The sequence below is a fragment of the Perca flavescens genome, chromosome 18 (assembly GCF_004354835.1).
Source record: "Perca flavescens isolate YP-PL-M2 chromosome 18, PFLA_1.0, whole genome shotgun sequence".
Taxonomy (NCBI): domain Eukaryota; kingdom Metazoa; phylum Chordata; class Actinopteri; order Perciformes; family Percidae; genus Perca; species Perca flavescens.
This window is the reverse complement of record NC_041348.1, coordinates 28,427,030-28,448,939: the sequence shown is the minus strand read 5'-3', so window position 1 is coordinate 28,448,939 and position 21,910 is coordinate 28,427,030. Positions and strand designations below refer to the sequence as shown.

Below are 21,910 nucleotides of genomic sequence, written 5' to 3'. Positions count from 1 at the left end.
CTGGACACCACAAATGGGGACACCCTCAGTCCCAGGTGAGACACCAGGTGAGAATATGATGAGCTGTTTAAGATCAATTTGAATTGATATGTGGCATTGGTGCAGATGGTAAATCAGGAGGTATGTTATTGACATACGGTTGGTTGGTTTGTTTGTTGTGTTATTTCTTTTGTCCAGGGGAGGATGCAACAACATCAACCACGATGAGAACAATTGAAAGCAGCAAAAAATTCCAGAATCACCTCAACAACACCTGCTGTCAGTGTTACTTCATCATCACCACAAGGTACTGACTCCAAAGTTTAGGGTATTATTCAGTCTTTCTCTCCGCTTTGGAAGGTAAAAGTATAAATGTCAATGCACTCTTGGCTTTGGGTTTAGATGTTCTCATCTGTATTTTCTAAGCTACATGTTTTTAAAACTGTAGCCAAAATGTTTTGCATGTTTTCATTTGTTGTTCTTCCAGATTGGTGGCCGTACCTCATTGCGGTCATAGGTTTACTGGCTCTCGTAATCATCACTGTGGCTGTCATCAGACGGAAGATGACTAAAGGTGACAATATTCACAGATTCAACTTTTAATAACAAAGTTTTGATAAAGCTGTGTCTTCAATGTGGAAGCTAAACCCGACTCTTGTGTTTTCAGGGAAGAAACAACAGATGGATGACAAGGCGGTGAGTTTTAAAACTGAAGAATAAAATGTTTACACAAATCTTACTATTTGCTCAGTACAACTTACTGTGGTTCTGTAGTAAACAGAGAACAATACGTTGTGATCGTGATGTGCTGAAGGTTACGTTTTTGAGTGGAAGTGGAAGGATCTGTTTAACTCTTGTGTTATCTTCCCATCAATCGTGCAACTTTTTTTTTTCTGGGTCAAAATTTTAACTTTTTTGCAACGTTTTGGACATCTTTTTTTCCAACATTTCTTTCACTTATTGAGCCGAGAACAACAGGAGGGTTAAGGAATAGTTCATTTCGGTGAATGCACTATTTCACTTTCTTCCTAATATTAACCCCCATGTGATCTAAGGGCAGTTTTACATTTCTTTTTAAAATCACCTTTTTATTATATTTTTGAATTACTGATCTCATATCATAATGTTCCAAACAAACTCAGCTTTCTGTATACTGAGGCCCATGAATCTGCTGCTCCCTCGGCTTTCCAGAGCTTCATAGTGAGTTTCAGCTCATTATTTTGCTGTCCGGCCAAAAACTTTACTGTTCTGTTTCACACTCAAGCGCTCTCAGAGCCTCATTTTCCAACACAAAAGGCTTTAAAAAGGCATTGTACACTCCCTGCTCAGCAGCAAACAGCAGCCAGACACAGTTAGTGATAGGTTGGATATTTCAGCCTACATGTTTCAAATGTATTTTATATCTTGTATGTAGTGTACTACACAAGAAGGTTAGTCTGGGGACAACCTTCACCCACAGGAATGTGTGAATCTATTATGAGTTTGGGTACAACTGTCACACAGAGGAATTGGAGCCTGGAATGTGGGAATCTATTAGGAGAACGTGCCATAAAAGCTTCAGTTTAAGAGTAAACTGTTCCAACTAAAATAGATATATTAAGCTGTGTGAGCACAAAAAGAGTTTAAAAGGGATCTATTTCTATGTATATGTTGGTCACCGTTGAGCAGACACGTTTGTATGCTCATGGTTGTCTCAGTGTCATGAATGTTTGTTCACTGTTTGAATTAAGCTGCATTTGATTTGTACGCTCCGGACTGGTCGTCATCTCTGAGGTCTCCCAACATCATTTCTGAGTCATCACCCGATATCAGGTAGAGACTAGCTGGTGAACAAAGTGGAGCATTGAGCAGTCAAAGAACCAACACTCCAAAAGCTTCTGCGTCTCTGTGACCATCACTCCCAGATTTAGTCCTGGTGATTGGTGATTCCTTCACTTGTCCTCTATCGCCACCATCAGACCAACATGTCAACTTCACTCACAAGACTTTTCATGATCTAATGAGCAGATAAAAGCTGCAGCAAAGTGAACATGTCAGTTGTTACATGGCTGCAAAATCTGCTCTTTCACAACCAGGTTACTTTGTTTCACAATTTAATTGTATCCATGTTGTGTTGAATTTACTGTACAGTAAAGGCTGATTTATGCTTCTGCGTCAAACTGACGGCGTACCCCCGAAGACCCCTCTACGTCGCTGTGGACCCCCCTCCGAATCCTCCGCCGTAGCTCGACATTCACCTCCAAAAATGTGCAACTTTGCATCTAGGCAACGCAGACCACAAGGACTGTGATTGGTCAACTGGTCCTGTGTGTTGATAGTCAGTGTTTTAAGCAGCCTACTGTGGGGAGTAGCAACATGCTAGTTCACTGATATAAGCTTTGCAAATAAACTCAGAAATATTTTGGTTACAATGAGGTTATCCATTTGTAAACTGCTTGCTAACATAACATAAACTGGCTGGCAGACACCTCGCAAAAGCCACACCCCCCCCAGGGTTATGGTGGTTAAATTCACCGCGATGCAAAGCCACCCCGACGCAGAACTCTGAAAGGGTCACGGCGCCGTAGGAGCGACAGCGCAGCTACGTCGTGGAGTTGACGCAGAAGCATAAAACAGCCTTAAGTTGGGAGCTGTTTCCTTCTTACTTCTCAGGTACGGGTTAGAAATGATGATGATGATGATGATGAAGGGGATTCAGTGACCTACAGCTCTGTGAAAGCTTCCTCCTCTCCTGCCGGAGCCTCTGCTGATCCCAGCGACCTCTACACCGCCGTTAACAGAGCAAACACATAAGAGACCACAGCACCCGAGAGACATTTTATAGCTTTGGATATTCACTGGTGTGTTGGAGTAAATATTGGAATCTTCACCTGTCAGCTTAACTCATAATGAACAGATCTCTAAAAACTTCACCAACCAGAGAAATCCTCAAAGATCAGCAATCTCCAAAGTTCATTTTCATAAACCGATTTCTTTTCAGTAACAATCCTTCAAGCTGGAAGCTCTGACTGTTGACCACGATTAGAACTAAACTGTGATAGTTCTAACTGCTGAACATGATGCTGTTGTCCTCTGTTCTCTGTTGTGTTGTTTTTTAATCGTGCTTTGTATTTTCTGTGAAAATATTTTAACAGAAGGTAATGCTTACACCAGCTCACTTTAGCAAATAAACATTGAGCCAAACTGCTAAATCTCTCACTACAATTATGCAGATGCCCCAAATTCCATCCAGTTAAACACAACTAAAAGAGGGAATAATTGATTTAAAGTCAATTGTCACAGTTCGGCCAGAATCCCCTCTTCTGAGCCTGTGACCTGTCATGCCTCTGCTGTTCTTGGACTCCAGTCTGGTTTTCCTTCCATCCTCCCGCTTGACAACAAGGGAGTTGCCAATCATCCTTCCTTTTTCCCTGCCTACTTGTGTACATAAGTTTGCCTGTTTTTGCCACCTTGGTTATCTGACTAAACCCTGCCTGTAGTACTGCCTGTGTTTTTGCCTGACAAACTGTGTACCGAACTCTGCCTGTTTTTGCCAATTTGGATACTTGACTGAGCCCTGCCTGATACCTCTGCCATGTTTTTTGACCTTTTTTGAGAATATGCTGCCTACCAAGTTGCTCTGCCTGGCTGCCTATTCCTGTGTGTTTTTAATTAAAACCTACATAATCTACTCTCTGCCTCCTGAGTCTGCTTTTGGTTCCACAATCTTGTACCTTGCCTCACCGTCCCTGACATCAATGAAAAGTAGACAGCAAGCGCTCACGTTTATTCTTTCTCTTAAAGGTAAAAAAAAACTTTGGTCACGTCTTGAACTGTCATCTAAATTCAAATTGCAGAATGAGGCAACTGCCACCTTTTAAAATATTGTGACAGTTAAAACATTTCTCTCTGCCACCAATACAAATGGGTCCATACCTTCATGTTTAGGGAGGAGTACTGTAAAAGAGACAGATGCTAATCATCAGAGTAAAACCTGCCGAGCTCTGCTGCTGCTGTTACCTCACCAAACACTTCCCCTTCAGTTCTCAGGAAACAACACTAAGCTGCATGAGGAACCAACAAACCACTAACGTTACATCATTTTCCTTTGTATGGACATATTGCACCAGGTGTAAATATCTGGTGTGCGAGCAGATTGACTAATTTCAGCATTTTAATTGAATCTATAAACATTCCTTCTGTGTGAGAAGTTTACATTCTGACCTGAAGCTTCTCTTGTTGAACTTTGAATGAAAAGGGGTTTGGTCAAAAGACAGAGCCACAGGTTCTCTCCTCATCATCTGTGGGGCTGAGAACTCATCTGAAAACTCATCAGTGGCTCAAGTACTTTATCTTCACACTGAACCACATCTGGCTTTTTGGCTGTTAAGATATCGTCAAGAAATTAATAAGTTGAAAAGTTGATCTGTGAATTCATCAACTGAAAGAAAGATAAGAAAACATGTAGTCACTATAAGGAAGTCACACCTTACTCAGAAGGGGAAGTAACCGCTGTATCTCTCCTCAAGAAGTCAGAAACGTTGACAGTCGAGGGCGAGAGAACAAGAGAGAGAGACGGAGAGGCACGATGGCTGAATTCAGACGGATTCAAATAACTTTATTTGTGATTCTGCTGCTTCAGTTTACAGGTAAGGACCCAAATCACATACATGACACAAAGAAAAGTTAATGATAGTATTTAAGTGATTAACATTGATATAAATGAAACAGCCAAGTTTGCTGTTTGTTTTGAAAATGGTGTGTCGAGTGGATTTTGATTAAGGCAAGTTTGCTGATCTCTTTTGTAATTAGTGATCATCCTCTCACATAGCCTAACTAAACCCATAAATGCCAAATTCTTATCTCCGTCATGTTTGTCTCATCTTCAACAGAAGTAGCTGGACAAAACCTCCTCTACATCACTGTCAGAGCTGGAGATGAAGTCACTCTGCCTTGTGAAAATGTGATAATTCAGGACAAGTGTAGTAGCACCACTTGGCTTTCTAGTCGTAAAGGGGAAGCAGCAGCAGTAACGCTGATAGACTTTGGACAGATTAATGATGAGATTCCCAAAGCTAAATCAGACAGACTGAGTGTTAAAGAGAAATGTTCTCTGGTTATAAAGAAGGTCACAGAGGAGGATGCTGGTCGTTACACCTGCAGACAGTTCTACAGACCAGGAGGACCACAACAAGGTCCAGATGCTGTGGTTCATCTGTCTGTTGTTACCAGTGAGTATTTACATCATAAAGTTTACTAACTGTCTTGTTAGAACAATATACTGAAACATGACAATAATTATGATTACAGTGATGAAGTTAATTTAACTCTTGTTGTCTTTCTCTCACAATATCTCCATCTTCACCAGTGGAAGAACAGAAGAACACTGATGATACAGTCACCTTGATCTGCACTGTGTTGACATATGCTGGGTGTGATCACTCAGTGAAGTGGCTGTATGAGGGGAATGAGAATGACGTGGAGATAACACCTCTTACCTGTTCAGCCAGTGTGTCATTTCCTCCTCATCTTAATCAGAAGTTACTGAAGTGTAAGGTGACAGATAAGAAGAATGGAAACACGCTGCTGTGTACTGTCGGCCCCCAGTCCTCTTGTAAGAAACCAGGTACAGTTGGTTTTATTTGATACATTTAAACTTTTAAGATGATTCTTCTTTCTTGTTCAGTCTCTTCAGATAGTAAATATGAAGTATTTTAACACATTTGTTGTGTTTTGCGCAACAGTGGGAACAGATAACACACCAACACCACCAGAGGTCCGTTCCAGAAAGCAGGTTTAGTGAAAACTCTGAGTTTGTTAACCCTGAGATGAGGGAAACTCTCGGTTTTCCGTTCCAGAAAGAGAGGTAACTTAACCTCAGAGTCAGTTACTATGGTAACTGAGTCTGTGAACCTAACCTGGTCGGGAGAAGGTTTTCTTCAAGAAACCTCGAGTTTCGAAACTCATTTCCTCATTCATTCAGTCTGTATCAGGCGCATTTTAATGCAGTTTTATCTGCATGACTAAAAAAACGTATTGGTTTATATTAGGCAGATTATAAAACGTTTTTTTCTCAAACATGTCATGTCCTTTTGTCGACGATCCCATTGATGAAAAAGCTGTATTAATTCACAGAGAGTTTACGTCGGTATTAGTCCCGACTATAGATGTATTTTCATTTCCACATAACCGATTTGAGAGGTATTTTTTATCACAGTCCATTAGATATGTAGATACCTTATCCGTCCTCATATCACTAACATCAACCATCGTGGACAGACTTTAACATCCCAGCAGATTCTTTGTGTCGCATTACGTTTTTTGCAAACGGCAGTTTTCTTGTGTTTCAACAGTGTAGCGGATCATACTGTAATAGTAAAGCCACTGTATGCAGAGCAATCAGAAAAGTGTGACTCGCTCTGAAACATTTTTTAAACGTTTTTGTAGTGTTCCCTGGACAGTAGAGCCATTAAAAAGAAATAAATGATTATACATTATAGTTCTGTTAATGATCATGGTGCTGCAGCCTCAGAATGGGATTAGTTATAGTTTACTTTTTCGCCCGCAGGATTGCACCTAAATGAAATGATAGGTGTAATACAATTCCAGTTTTCACCAGTAATATTATAAGTTAACTGTGATTGAATAGGAAATTAATACACTGTGAATGCTTACGCATTGACTCGAGTAGCAATTTTCTCACACACCAATTCTCTCTCTTTTGCAGCAGCAGCAGCTGTCTTGCTTTTTTAACGAAATACATGTTCAAACTCGCTGTTTGTGCGCATGAGTATTTCCGCCGACCCATTTGTTTGTGGTTGTTACCATGGTGAATCGTAGAATCATGGCTCCATTCATGCTGCCTTTTGTGCACGCGCGTAACCCTGAGTGAACCTACTCCGAGTTGATTGAACCAACTCAAATCAGCTGTTCTGGAACCAAAAACTCAGAGCTTCCCATCTCAGGGTAAATCAACTCAGACATCAGGGTTACACTCAGAGTTTGTTAAACCTTCTACCTGGAACGGACCCCTGGTAGTTACTTAACATCATACTCTCTCTCTCTCTCTCTCTTTCTCTCTCTCTCTTTCTCCCTCTCTCTCTCCCTCTCTCTCTCTCTCAATTCAAATTGCTTTATTGGCGTGAATGTCAGAAATAACAATATTGCCAAAGCATCAAGTATAATAAGATGTGAAAAAATACATACATACAATCCATTGAGTAAACTAAAATATAAATTTAAAAAGAAAAACATGAAAACAACAACAGTATATCAATACATCAAACAAAACAAACAACAAAAAAATGTAAGAAAGAAAACAAACACATTAGCTCTCTCTCTCTGTTTCTCTCTCTCTCTTTCTTTCTGTCTCTCTCTCTCTCTCTCTGACCGGATGTGTGAGTGTGTGTGCACAGTGAGTATAAGGAGCGTGTGAGTTTCTATCTTTGTTTTTCTGTTTATTTCGGGGTTTTGTATGTGTTTATTTGGTTGTGTGGTTGTTAGTTATTAGTTGGTGGTGGGTTTCGGGTAGTTTGGTTGTCAGCCGGGCATCATGCCCGTGGATGGCGGCCATGCGGTGTTGGAGAAGCTGCAGTCCGAATGTTACAAATGTGGTTGATGATGTTTTGGCTGAAAATATGTCCGAAGAGATGGATATAACTAAAAGATCCAGCAAAAGAAAAAGCAGTTCTAACAAAGAGCAGAGTGAGGCAAAAGCTAAAAAGCTGCTAGAGGATCTGTGTGATGAGGATGGTGATGAGGAGGAGGAGGAGGAATGTGAGTGGACATCATCCCAAGTAGAGGAGTTAACTCTTTATCCTCTGGAGAAGATCAAGAAGTTCCTGCAGGACACTAAAGGGATCAAGGCGGTTAAGACCGAGCAGTTTTTCCCTGATCTGAGAGGGTTTATCAGGTCTGTGGCGTGGCTGAGGAAAGATAGCGTGATGTAAAAAGGGCTTCTCTGTTTAAACTGATGGAGTTAAAAAACCTTGATGTTATTTTTGTGCAGGAGACTCACAGTGATGTGGAGAATGAGAGTGAGTGGAAGAAGCAGTGGCCTGGGGAAGTTATTCTCAGCCATAAAGCCTCTAACAGTGGGGGGGTCGGGGTGCTCTTCTCTAAGGGCTTCCGTCCCTGCTCCTTTAGTGTGGAGGAGATCATGTGTGGGCACATTATAAAAAATAAGGTTCAGTATGAAAATGTTAAACTTATTTTTGTAAATGTGTATGCTACAGTTTCGGCCATTGAACAAGTGACATTTTTAAACCTTTTGTGTGATGTCATTCAGGATTGTACTGATGATTTTTTGTTTTTTGGGAGGTGACTTTAACTGCACAGAGAATCCCAGTTAAGATCGTAATCACCTGGAGCCTCATCCTGCTTCCTCGGCCCGACTCAGGCGTCTGATGGAGGATGTGTGGAGAGGTTTTAACATGAACGACTGACTACACCTGGAGTCATTCCAGAGAAAACATGTTGTCTTTGGCCAGGCTGGATCGCTTTTATTGTTTTAAACACCATTTTGGTGTCTTTAAAAAGTGTGTAATTAGGGCCTCGAGCGCCGACAGCGGCGAAGGCCCTATTGAAACTGAAGGAATTATTGTTTCTTTCTATTATTATTATTTTTATTTTCCCGTCAAATGAATTGGCTTTTTGAGGGGCTTAATATATTCAAAAACTCACCAAATTTCGCGGTCGCATCAAGTCTGGTGAAAATGTATGTATTTTAAGGGTTTCGGGAATAGGCGCACAAAAATGGCTCGCTAGCGCCCCCTAGAAAGTTAAGAAAATTGAGCCCCTGCAGTGCGTTTAACGTAAACTCACGAAACGTGGTACACACATGTAACATGTCAAGATGTACAAAAAATGTCATTAGAGCCATACCCTAAACCCAACAGGAAGTCCGCCATTTTGAATTAAATGTTCGAAATTAGTGCGATTTTGGCCATTTCCACATGTCGTACTTTAACGAACTCCTCCTAGAGATTTCATCCGATCAACTTCAAACTCGGTCTGTGCCATCTTAAGATGGTAAAGATGAAAAGTTGTTAAAAGAAAAACTTTTCGTCATAGGGCGTGGCCGTGGCAGGCAAGGTTATTATAGTTTTGCATTTTTCATTAGTTTTTATTTCCTTTTGACTTTTTGTTTTCAAATTCAGTTTAGTTTTAATTAGTTTTTAAAGCGGTTTTGCTAGTTTAGTTTAGTTTTTATTTTTTGAAAATGCTTGGTTTTAGTTTAGTTTTTATTAGTTTTAGTCTTAGTTTTAGTCTTTTCTAATATGGGTTATTTATTGGGGGCAAGATTCACAAAGGTCAGAAAAAAGTATCGTGTAATAATAACTCAACATAAACATCATACAATTTTAGAAATATGTATTCACAATGTATTCAACAATAACACCAGTACATAAAATGTACATATGATGATGAGCACAAATACAGTATCTCACAAAAGTGAGTACACCCCTCACATATGTGTAAATATTTCATTATATCTTTTAATGGGACAACACTGAAGAAATTACACTGTGTACAGCTTGTATAACAGTGTTAATGTGCTGTCCTCTCAAAATAACTCAACACACAGCAATTAATGTCTAAACCGCTGGCAACAAAAGTGAGTACACCCTATGTTAAATTAAAATAGCCCCACATCATCACATGCCCTTCACCATAGATTGGCATGGTTTTATGTCAGTTTGCCTAATAGCTGGTTTGATTTGCAGTGAGAGATGATTTTATGGAAAGTACCCCATGCCACTCTCAAGGTATGGTGAAGGTATGTGATGATGTGGGGGTATGGTGAAGGTATGTGATGATGTGGGGGGGGCTATTTTAATTCCAAAGGCCAAGGGAACTTTATCAGGATGCATAGTATCCTGGATCCATGAAATCACTGGCCTTTAAAAATAACCATCTGCCTGCCTCTATGGGAATTAAACATAGGAGTGTACTGACTTTTGTTGCCAGCGGTTTAGACATTAATGGCTGTATGTTGAGTTATTTTGAGGGGAGAGTGCATTTACACTGTTATACAAGCTGCACACTTAATACTTTATTGTAGCAAAGTGTAATTCTTCAGTGTTGTCCCATTAAAAGATATAATGAAATATTTACTAAAATGTAAAAAACACTTTTGTGAGATACTGTATGTAAACAGTCTACACAAGACGCAGCAGTAAGTGCAAAATGTGTTAGTAACTGTGTCAGGAAAAAACCTAAATAGCCAACAGACTAAAGAAGACATACATAAACAGGTGTTTTGAACTTTGGTTCGAGTAAAGTGGCGAACTTTTTGAAGTCAGTCGACTCCCACAGTTGTGTAGCTAGACATCCCAGTATCAATCCACATATTAACCCACGCGTCCTCACGCTTTTGGTGTTCGTGCATATTTACTAACCAGCAGCTATCGGGTCACCGGTGAAAGCCCTCCTGTAGTGTTCTCTGTCCTGCTGTTGTCTCCGTCATGCTGCCTGGCCCTGCCCCATACATCCGGGCCCTGTACCGGGGTTATATTAGCTTCTGTTTCGGGGGAAGGGGGCTTTGCGTTCTCCTTGCCCTGTCCCTGCTTGTTAAGGTAAGCTAGGTTAGCCTCCTTGAGCGCGCTTCTCAAATGTACTTTCAAATTCGTGGGAATTGTCCACTGATTTTACCACCTTCCACTGCGAGGCACTTGCTTTTATCTGACACAGTCATAATCAGATAGGACTCTGCCGCTTTCTTCAGACTTTCGGTACCGCTATGATGCCAGGCGAGGGGCATGGACATGTTGTGTTCCATTTGACGTGGAATGTCGGAATTTCTGGGTTCCCAGTCGGAAACTATATGTCTACGGCATAGACTGAATAAAACAGGTCGGAAATGTCAACTCTGAAAGATATAATGTATTTGCTCTGTGAAAGACATTGACAAAGACGAAAACTAAGGACATTTACTCGATAATGTTATTTCAGTTTAGTTAGTTTTGCAAACAGACATTACAGTTTTAGTTTAGTTATCGTTTTTTTTGTAATGCCTCGTTTTTATTTTTATTTCAGTTAACGACAATGTTTTTTCCCATCTAGTTTTCGTTATTTCGTTCGTTTTCGTTAACCTTGATGGCAGGGCAGCCATTTTGTGCGTTTCGCCGCCAAGAGAGGAAGTGGGTGTAACTCGAGTGTACGTTGTCCGATTACCTCAAAACTTTTCAGGATTCATAAGAGTCCAACCCTGAGGACAAATAAAGGCCGACATTTACTTAAAGTCATAGCGCCCCCTAGTGGCAACAGGAAGTAGGCCTAAAAGTCAAGGTGCTATACTTTAACGAACTCCTCCTAGAGATTTCATCCGATGGACTTCAAACTTGGTCTGTACCATCCCAACACCTTAACAATGAAAAATTATTAAAAGAAAAACTTTTCGTCAGACGGTGTGGGCCTGGCTTGGCGGCTATTTTGAGTGTTTAGCGATGAACAAAGAAGTTGTTGTAACTTGAGTGTACGTTGTCGTATCTGCCCGAAATTTCTCTCGATTGACAAGGGTCCATGCCTGAGGACACCTACAGGACAAAATTAACTTTTGGTCATAGCGCCCCCCGCTGGCAACAGGAAATCTGCCTTATATGACATCATCCAATTTGCATGAAACTCAGAGTGTGTGGTCTACGTGTGATACTGAGCCGCCCCCTATAATATGGCCACGCCCACGTACTCAGGCCACGCCCCCTTTCTTAACATTTGAACCGTTTAAGGTAGAGTTTTGTGTGAGGTGTCATTGAACTCAGCAGAGACTTCGTTTTTAATTGGTCATGGTTTGACCAGCCCCCTATGCTTAAGCCACGACCTTTTGAATAAATGCTGACCCATCTAAGGTAGAGTCTTGTGTGAGGTATCATTGAACTCAGCACAGACTTCCTTTTTAATTGGTGATGGTTTGACCCACCCCCCTAAACTTTTGCCACGCCCCTTTTCACAGCTAATGAACCGTATAACGTAGAGTCTTGTGTGAGCTATCGTTGTACTCGGTGGGGAGTTCCCTTTTCATTGTTGACGATTCGCGGCGTCTGAGTGCCGCGCAAATGCGCGGTCGCAAGGAGCGGAGTCCGCCGGTAACCCCGACGCGCGCAGAGGCGCGAGGGCCCGTCCATCGCTGCTCGCAGCTTTAATTACTCTTGTTGGTTTTACTGACCATTGTCTTGTCCAGTGCTCTGTTTATATTCAAAATGTAAAATTGCACAGCGCATATTGGCACTTTAACACTGGACTTTTAAATGATAACTCTTTTAAAGAGGCATTTGGGTGTGTGTGGTGTATACACCGGAGTCATAAGTCCAGTTTCCCATCGTTGCAGCAGTAGTGGGATCTCGGAAAGGTTCAGGTGAAACTTTTTTGTCAGCAATATACTCACAGTGTCACCAAGCACATTACCAGGTCTCTTCAAGACCTAGAGTTCTACAAAGGCCTGTTCAAAGAGGAGTATGTGGAAGATGCTGAGTCAGCTGCTGGGCTTCCTCAGGTGGGTGCTGACAACAACACCGTGCTGGAAGATCTACTGTCCCTAATTTAATTGTATGTTGCTCTGATGAGCCTGGGGAATGGTAAGGCACCAGGCATTGACGGGCTGCCTGTGGATTTTTACAAGACCTTCTGGCCAGTGATTGGTGAAGATCTGCTGGAGGTGTTTCAGGACGGTTTGAGTAGAGGACGTCTGCCGCTGAGCAGCAGAAGGGCAGTCATTACCCTGCTGCCAAAGAAAGGAGATTTACAGGAATTAAAGAACTGGAGACCTGTTTCTCTGCTGTGTGGGGACTATAACATAATGTCCAAAGCTCTTGCTTTGAAGTGGTTCAAGACGACCAGGCTTACTGTGTGCCCGGCAGGTTAATGAGTGATAATTTCACTTTAATTCTGCATGTTTTGGATGTCTCTGGCTCACTGGGTATGTATACTGATCTTATTTCCATAGACCAGGAAAAGGCTTTTGACCGGGTTGAACACCAGTATTTGTGGCAAACGCTCAATGCTTTTGACTTCAGCCCAGGTTTCATTGCTAAGATTCAGGTACTGTACCGTGATATTGCGAGCTTTTAATTGAACTTTTTGGAAAGGAACTTTTAGGTGTGTGTTTTCCTGGGTGTGCTTCAGCAGTTAAAATATCAGCTTATGCTGACGATGTCATGGTTGTTTTGAACAAGCAAACACATATCGACACTTTGGTAGAGAATGTGAGCATCTTTAATCTTATTTCTTCTGCTAAAGTTAACTGGGCTAAGAGTGAAGCTGTGGTGGTGGGAGATAAGTCACAGAACACTCTATCTCTACCAGGAGGGCTAACCTGGAAGAAAGGAGGGGTAAAGTATTTGGGTGTTTTTGGGTGAGGAGTGTGTGATGCAAAAAAACCTGGAATAACGCTTTGGAAAAAATAGAAGGCCGTTTGAAGAAATGGAAGTGGCTCTTACCGAGCATGTCCTATAGAGGGAGGACACTTGTTATTAACAATCTGCTGTCCTCTTCTCTGTGGCATAAACTGTCTTGTGTGGATCCCCCTTCTAATTTACTTGCAAAGATTCAATCTGTTTTAGTTATTTTTTTGGGGGGATAAGCTGCAGGATTCCCCTGTCTGTTCTCTTTCTTCCCAAGGAAGGAGGAGGACATGGACTTGTTCATTTGGCCAGCAGGGGCGCTGCTTTCAGCCTGCAGTTCATCCAGAGACTGCTGTTTGGCCCTAAAGACTTGATCTGGAGACCTCTGGCCCATTGGGTGCTGAACAACTTTAAGGGTTTTGGATTAAAATATTCTCTGTTCCTGATGGATGTAAGGAAGCAGAGTTTCCAGGCGTTGCCTCCTTTCTATCGCGGCTTGTTTACAGTGTGGAAGCTGTTGATCAAGGAGAGAAGGGTGCAAGGTGACTCCTTACACTGGCTGCTACAGGAACCGGTGGTGTACGGAGAACAATTGGATTACCTCTGCTGGGCAGGTTCTGCCATCACAGAGGTGTTCTGCAGAGCACGGGTGCTCACGCTGGGGAATGTGGTGGATATCGCTGGTCCGAAACTAAACAATGCTACTGCTTTGGCAGCTGTTCTGGGTGTGAGATCAGTCAGAATCATCACCAAACTGTTGGATCACTGGAAGTACAATCTGTCTGGACATGAATCCATAATGTTGGAGGAATATAATGTTGGTCTGATTACACCTCAATCTGACGATTCCTTCCCTGGTTTATGTGTCTGTCCCAGTCTTGATAACTATGTTGTTTTTGTTTTTTTGGATGTGAAGCACTGCACTTTAGACCTGAAAGAGGAAAAAGGGAATGACTTTTATAAAATGAAGGTGCTGTGTTTAAATAAGGGTAAGTTTCATGAACGAGTTGACCCAACGTGGCGAGGACATCTGGGTTTGGCGGCTGATGTCCAACCTGCGTGGAGGAGTTTATACAAACCACCATTAACTAAAAGAGTAGCTGACCTACAGTGGAGAGTGCTACCCGGGATAGTGGCAGGCAACAAGTTCCTGTCTGTCATTAGTCCTGGGGTTAGGTAACAAATGTCCTTATTGTGATGAAACAGAAACTGTGTTTCATTGTTATTCTGAGTGTGTGCGTCTGCTGCCGTTGTTCTTGTTGCTGGAGAAACTGTTTAGTAAGGTAGGGGAGGTTTTCTCCAAACAAATGTTCATCCTTGGGTTCAGGTACAGTAAGTTTGCTAAACATAAATGCCAGCTGTTAAACTTCATCTTGGGCCAATCAAAGATGGCTGTGTATGTGAGCAGGAAGAGGAAGGTGGATGAATCTGTATATATTAATATGAATCTACTGTTTACTCAGATGTTGAAAGCCAGAATCAGTATTGATTTTAATTATTATAAAGAGATGAAGGATGTGGATCCGTTCAGTGTGATCTGGGCCCATGGTGATTTGTTGTTCTCTGTTGAAGGAGACCAACTCATCTTTTCTCAGGAGGTGATGACATGTATTTAAGTGTATATTTATGTACGTATTTATTGGCCTGTTGAAAAGAGATTATTTTGTAAATAACGAGATGGAACACTCTCTCTCTGTCTCTCTCTCTCTCTCTCTCAATTCAATTCAATTCAATTTGCTTTATTGGCATGAACAAAGAAGACCTGTTGTTGCCAAAGCAGTTTACAGAAAATGCATATAGTACATATCACATATTAAATACATATATAGTACATATCACTCTCATATATCTCATCATATTAAATACATATATAGTACATATCACTCTCTCACTCACTCTCTCTCTCTCTCTCTCTCTCTCTCTCTCTCTCTCTCTCCTTATGAAGCCTAAACTATGAATGTCAGACTAGGGCTGGGCAATGTATCGATATGAAATCGATATCGTGATATGAGACTAGATATCGTCTTAGATTTTGGATATCTTAATATCGTAATATGACATAAGTGTTGTTTTTTCCTGGTTTTAAAGGCTGCATAACAGTAAAGTGATGTCACTTTCCGAACTTACCAGACTGTTCTAGCTGTTATATTATTTGTCTTTTCCCCACTTAGACATTATATCCACATTACTGATGATTATTTATCTAAAATCTAAGTGTGAAGATATTTTGTTAAAGCACCAATATCAATATTGAGGTATTTGGTCAAGAATATCGTGATATCTGATTTTTTCCCTATCGCCCAGCCCTATGTCAGACTGACACAGTCATCTTGTAAGGAAACAGGTACAGTTGGTTTTATTTGATGTATTTATTTTTTGTACTTATTTCTTGTTTAGTCTTGTCAGACGGTAAACATGAGGTATGTTATCAACATTTGTTGTGTTTTATTATTTCATATATTCCAAACAATCAAAAGGAAGCACAACAGAGGGAGAAGACAATACATCAAAACAAGGTAGTCTCTCTCTCTCTCTCTCTGTCTCTCGCTGTCTCTCTCTCTGCCTCTCTCTCTGTCTCTCTCTCTCTCTCTCTCTTGCTCTCTCTCTCTCTGTCAATTTCAATTTCAATTTCATGTTGCTTTATTGGCATGACAAAGAAATACATCTGTGTTGCCAAAGCATAAGAACAAACATGCATATAAAATGACAAGGAGTAAATACATATGATGTAATAATAATAATAATACAAGTAAAAATATTATAATTATGATATAAATGCAGATACAAAACAACTTCTGTGCAGTTCCCTCAGAGGGTACATTGAAACAATATATAAAAAAAAGAATACAAATAACTAAAATAATAAATTAGAAAAGAAATGATAATCTATACAATTTTCTATTTATGTTGCCTTGTATTGTGGCAGGAGAAGACATATTTAGCTGCTAGCCATGCTGTGTTTTTATCTTCCCCTAATAAAAAAGGAAGCTTGTTGTCCTCAGTGTAGGTAGTGAAGAGTGGTATATGTTTTTCGAATTTTTGGAAATATTTGGTTCTTAAGCCTTCATATTTGGGACATGTACATAGGAACTTTAATTCTGTTTCGATATCTCTCTCTCTCTCTCTCTCTCTCTCTCTCTCTCTCTCTCTCTCTCTCTCTCTCTCTCTTATGAAGCCTAAAGTATGAATGTCAGACCGACTGGCTGCCAAATGGAGATATTCACGTTGGAGAAAGCACGTTTATTCCCTTTGAGCTACAGGATTTTGAATACAACAGAAAGCTGCAGCCCAAATATATATCATGTTTTTATTCTCTTCAGACTGGTGGAGGGTCATCATGGTGTCTGTGGGTTTAGCAGCACTCATAATAACTGTTGTGGTGGTCAACATATGGATGAGAACTAAAGGTGAGAATATTCACAGATGTTATTTTTAGAAGATTTAATGAATGTCTAATGAACAAGAACAATTGATGAACGTAGATTTACAGCGTGGAAACTAAAGTCTGCTCTTTTTTTGTCTTTTCAGGAAACAGAACCCAGATGGACGGCAATGCTGTGAGTGTTAAAACTGAATAATCAAACGCTTGTATTTGTGATATTTCACTATTTACAATAAGAATAAACAGTGCTGACTGGATTGTTTTGAGTCTAAGTGGCTGCAGCAACAAAGGAGATTTATTTGTTCCATTTGATCTCAGAATCTCCAGCGTGTTGTGTTTTTCACAGGAGCATCATGATGAAGATGAAGGTACAGTGACCTATGAAAACGTTGGAGAACCTTCTGTTTCTATCAGACTCCACTGATCAACAACTTCAACATCAACTCACCAGAAAAAGAAAAAATTTGTAACATCATTTTGAGTCGTATCTAAAAACTGAAGTCTAACTTGTATTTCAGTTTAACAATGACATCTTGATGTTAGGATTTGACTCATTGCTTTTAAAGGTAAAGCTTTGCTCAAGTTTTTAAATCTCTGTGTATATACGTATTAGAAATGAAGATAAGAGAAACTTTATTGTCATACTTTTATATACAATGCAGGAGCCTTGAAATCTAGACGCACCCTAGTTGCAGCAAATGTAATTTGCAGCCAGGGTCAGTCTAGCAACTCTCCGTTAGCTTGCGAGCTGAAAAAACCAAATTCTGTCCGGGCCAATCACATCGTGTATAGAGTCGGTGGGCGGGGCTTATGGCTGCTGCTGCTGGCGAGCATCAGTCTTTGGAATCGGCTTTGGCCGCGACTCTGGAAGACTTGGAGTTCAGATTTTCTTTGAGAAAAGAACAAAGAACGGCACTGAAGTCATTCTTAAAAAAGGAAGATGTGATCTGAGTTTTACCGACCGGATACGGCAAAAGTTGATCAACTAGCATTGCTCTGGTTGGTTGTAGTGCTATCCTATTGCGTGCAGAGGGAATTTGAAAGACAACCGTTTATCCCGCCCCTCGGATTGAGCCCTGCCAATGTTGAGTTCCCAGACCCAACATCTGGATGTGGGTCTGGCTTGTCAGGCTAACAATGCAGTACAGTGCATACAGGAACAGAAACGTGTTCTCTAGTCCCGGTGCAAAACAAAAGAATGAACAAATCAACATACGGTGAAAACAACAAGATACAAAACAGTTACAGAACAAGATACAAGACAAGGAACAAACATTTAGTGAAATAATAGAAAAATATACATACAGGGGAAAATATAAATACACAGAGTGAAAATAAATGGAAACAAATGTAAAGCAGTTCCCTGATAATATCATCGATGACAATGTCATCGATTTTACTTTATAATTCTGTTGTAAACATGTTCATTGGAAGTCTAATATGTTTTTAACATATTGTTGTGTTGTTTTGATGAGCTTTCAGCCTTAAGTGTCTCTTTATTATAAGTGAGAATTATACAATCTGCAAATAAATAAAATGCTTTATAATAGCTCATGCATTGTGTTTTGTATAACTCCTTTGTATTTTACAGGTCATTTTCTTCGCTATTATTTCTTTAATTCTGTCTAAGTGAATTATTCAGGATACAGAATGTAACTCTCTCCTTACTGTTACTGTCCAGCAAAGATAGAACCTGTCATTGTTTATTTCTGGGGTCCTGCTGCACTCCAGATGGTTTCTGGTTGAAATTTCTGGCACATTCCCAATTTGGTTCAAATCTAATTTTTCAATATAGAGTATACTTTGTGTTAGTTTAACATAAAAAGATGAACAACTGATAATGGACATCTTCAAGGGACGGTTATTGGGCATTTTCTTTTCAAACTCTTTATGCTCACACATTTTACAAACCAGTTCAATCTCTCACTATAATTATACAGAGGCCCCAAATTCCATTCAATTAAACAGAAGTAAAAGCAGCCAGTGCTTGCATTAAAACCCTTTCTGTCAACCCTGTGAAAACCAAGCCATTTCTGAGCAGTGTTTGCTCCTGTCACATTATGACTCATTGTGGGCTCATTTTTCACTCAATCTGCAAGTCCCACATCTCAGATTAACAAGCACAACCATGGCCAGAAGCAGGAAGAGCTCCTAAATGTCTTTTGAGCATCTAGACTATCTTTTGATCTATCAATGCCGCTGTCTGTGGTTCTGAAGTAGCAGATGGATTTCTTTGTTTTTGTTTTTAAGAATAATTTCTGGCCTTTTTTGCCTTTAAAGTGGCTCCAATCCATATTCCTGTGGTAACAATATATGACAATGACAATGTGGCAATGAAAAGGGGTTGCTCATTGTGATGAACCTACAAAGAATTATCAGCTGAATCTGCTGCTCCCTTCGGCTTTACAGAGCTTCATATTGAGTTTCAGCTCATTGTTTTGCTCTCTGGCCAAAAACTTTACTGTTCTGTTTCACACTCAGCGCTCTCAGAGCCTCATTTTCCAACACAAAAGGCTTTAAAAAGCCATTGTACACTCCCTGCTCAGCAGCAAACAGCACACAGACACAGTTAGAGACTAGCTGGTGAACAAAGTGGAGCATTGAGCAGCCAAAGAAACACAACTCCAAAAGCATCTGCGATTCTCTGCGTCTGCTGGATGTGTAAATCAGCAACTGATTGCTAACAAGTTCACCATCTTACTCACAGATTTAGTCCTGGTGATTGGTGATTCCTTCACTTGTCCTCTATCGCCACCATCAGACCAACATGTCAACTTCACTCACAAGACTTTTCATGATCTAATCTAAAAGCTGCAGCAAAGTGAACATGTCAGTTGTTACATGGCTGCAAAATCTGCACTTTCACAACCAGGTTACTTTGTTTCATAATTTAATTTCATCCATATTGTGTTGAATTTCCTGTACAGTAAAGGCTGATTTATGCTTCTGCGTCGAATCAACGGCATACCCCTGAAGACCCCTCCACGTTGCTGCCCCCCCTCCGAGTCCTCCGCCGTAGCTTGACGTGCACCTCCAACAATGTCTAACTTTGCGTCTAGGCAACGCAGACCACGAAGACTGTGATTGGTCAACTCGTCCTGTGTGTTGATAGTCAGTGTTTTAAGCAGCCTACTGTGGGGAGTAGCAACATGCTAGTTCACTGATATAAGCTTTGCAAATAAACTCAGACATATTTTGGTTACAATGACGGGGTTATCCATTTGTAAACTGCTTGCTAACATAACATAAACTTGCTGGCAGACACCTCGCCAAAGCCACACCCCCCCTAGAGTTATGGCGGTGAAATTCACCGCGATGCAAAGCAACCCCGATACAGAACTCTGAAAGGGTCACGACGCCGTAGGAGTGACAGCGTAGCTACGTCGTGGAGTTGACGCAGAAGCATAAAACAGCCTTAAGTTGGGAGCTGTTTCCTTCTCACTTCTCAGGTACGGGTTAGAAATGATGATGATGATGATGATGAAGGTGATTCAGTGACCTACAGCTCTGTGAAAGCTTCCTCCTCTCCTGCCGGAGCCTCTGCTGATCCCAGCGACCTCTACACCGCCGTTAACAGAGCAAACACATAAGAGACCACAGCACCCGAGAGACATTTTATAGCTTTGGATATTCACTGGTGTTTTGGAGTAAATATTGGAATCTTCACCTGTCAGCTTAACTCATAATGAACAGATCCCTAAAAACTTCACCAACCAGGGAAATCCTCAAAGATCAGCAATCTCCAAAGTTCATTTTCATAAACCGATTTCTTTTCAGTATCCTTCAAGCTGGAAGCTCTGACTGTTGACCACGTTTAGAACTAAACTGTGATAGTTCTAACTGCTGAACATGATTCTGTTGTCATCTGTTCTCTGTTGTGTTGTTGTTGTTGTTGTTTAATTGTGCTTTGTATTTGAATATTTTACACGGCTTTGAAACCGATAAATTGATGCTGTGACTCCAAGTAAATTCATCATCCATTTCAGCATCATGGACAGCAACATTACAAACCTCTTATTAAATTAGAGTCCGGATTGGGCCGAATTTTTCTGTCCGAGCCCGGCCCGTGTCCGACAGAGCCCTGACCGAACCCGGCCCGAGCCCGACAGGTATTAAGATATTTATGTCCGAGCCCGACCAGAGCCGACACAGTTAAAATCAATGTTTTTTCTCATAGTAATGACACATGTAGGCTACGTTTTTGTGTGGAAAGCTTTCATTAAGAAACTGTAGGAAGGCATTCGGAAATGTAAACAGATGAGGCATCAGCGCACACGGGGCAACAAGCGCACGTTAATAAGCTGTTAAAACGCTCAATGTGTTAACCTTTCCTGCTTCTTTTCCGACAGAAAACCAGGGGAGACTCGTTGCCTCCAGGGCCAACGTTATAACACGAATATCGTCAGGGTTAATATCTCGTTTCTGGTGAGCAAATTAATGAACTTGGCTTTCAGTCTGGGGTTTATTTCAGACACCGCACAGTATAGCTACAAAACTTAAACTTATTGCACCAACTCTGTTCCGTTTGCATACAACACATCTGCTTCCTCTTTCTCCATCTCTTCTGCCCACTTTCCACACACACACACACACCAACACGTACTGAGTTCTCTTAAAGGAGCCGCGGCACCATTTTACAACAAATGCCTTATCGCGCTGATGTGACCGAGCCCGACCCGAACCCGACCATAATTTCTAAATATCTGTCCGAACCCGGCCTGGCCCGTCGAGTACTGTTGGGACCCGGTTCGGGTATCCATGCCTTATAATAAATCAGCACCTGAACTCACTCTTAATGCGAGACACTACAGTTGAATAGGGTAACATTTTTAACTAGCAGATATCACCATGAAACTCTCCCAGCTGATTACTTACATTAAGATGAGAAAAAAATGTATTACAAGTTTTCTGTAATTTAGTTTTAATATGCAAATTAGGCATTATATAATTAAATATGCGCTAATTTGTTGTATTGGATGAAGCCAAGTTCAAAATTATTTTTTCATTCTGTTCACATATTAGATGGGAAAAAAACTACAGAGAGATTTATGGATATCTACTGGATTTTCGCCATGTTTTTTGGAATAAAATGTTATAGAAATCAGGCTAGGAATAATCTCTTTACAAATCCCTCTGTAAATGTCTTCCTCATATAACTAGGTATAAGACTGGAAGGTTTGGTCTATAAAGGTGTTACTAAAGTGGAGAGTTCGGACTTGAAGTATGAGAG

At 40.8% G+C, this 21,910-nt stretch overlaps 1 protein-coding gene and 2 long non-coding RNA genes across 3 annotated transcripts; all 3 read left to right on the top strand.

Moving 5' to 3' along the window:
* Positions 1 to 231: 231 nt before the first annotated feature.
* LOC114572919 (uncharacterized) lies at positions 232 to 693 on the top strand. The gene is made up of 3 exons (XR_003694835.1): positions 232 to 286; positions 467 to 553; positions 647 to 693. It is a non-coding gene; the product is annotated as an uncharacterized LOC114572919 (long non-coding RNA).
* Positions 694 to 4,546: 3,853 nt separating this feature from the next.
* Positions 4,547 to 16,247, top strand: LOC114572871 (uncharacterized). The gene is made up of 5 exons (XM_028604651.1): positions 4,547 to 4,607; positions 4,851 to 5,189; positions 5,327 to 5,584; positions 15,776 to 15,814; positions 16,225 to 16,247. The coding sequence occupies exons 1-5, from the start codon at positions 4,547 to 4,549 to the stop codon at positions 16,245 to 16,247; spliced, it is 720 nt and encodes a 239-aa protein (XP_028460452.1).
* Positions 16,248 to 16,584: 337 nt separating this feature from the next.
* On the top strand, positions 16,585 to 17,095 carry LOC114572692 (uncharacterized). The gene is made up of 3 exons (XR_003694800.1): positions 16,585 to 16,705; positions 16,827 to 16,855; positions 17,027 to 17,095. It is a non-coding gene; the product is annotated as an uncharacterized LOC114572692 (long non-coding RNA).
* The last annotated feature ends 4,815 nt before the right edge of the window (positions 17,096 to 21,910 follow it).

Bases quoted from the DNA above. Each gene is read 5' to 3' on its own strand.
- LOC114572871 (XM_028604651.1), top strand. From the start codon at position 4,547: ATGGCTGAATTCAGACGGATTCAAATAACTTTATTTGTGATTCTGCTG. The intron at 5,190-5,326 runs GTGAGTATTTAC...CATCTTCACCAG, and splicing joins TCATCTGTCTGTTGTTACCA to TGGAAGAACAGAAGAACACT. The intron at 5,585-15,775 runs GTACAGTTGGTT...AACAATCAAAAG, and splicing joins GTCCTCTTGTAAGAAACCAG to GAAGCACAACAGAGGGAGAA.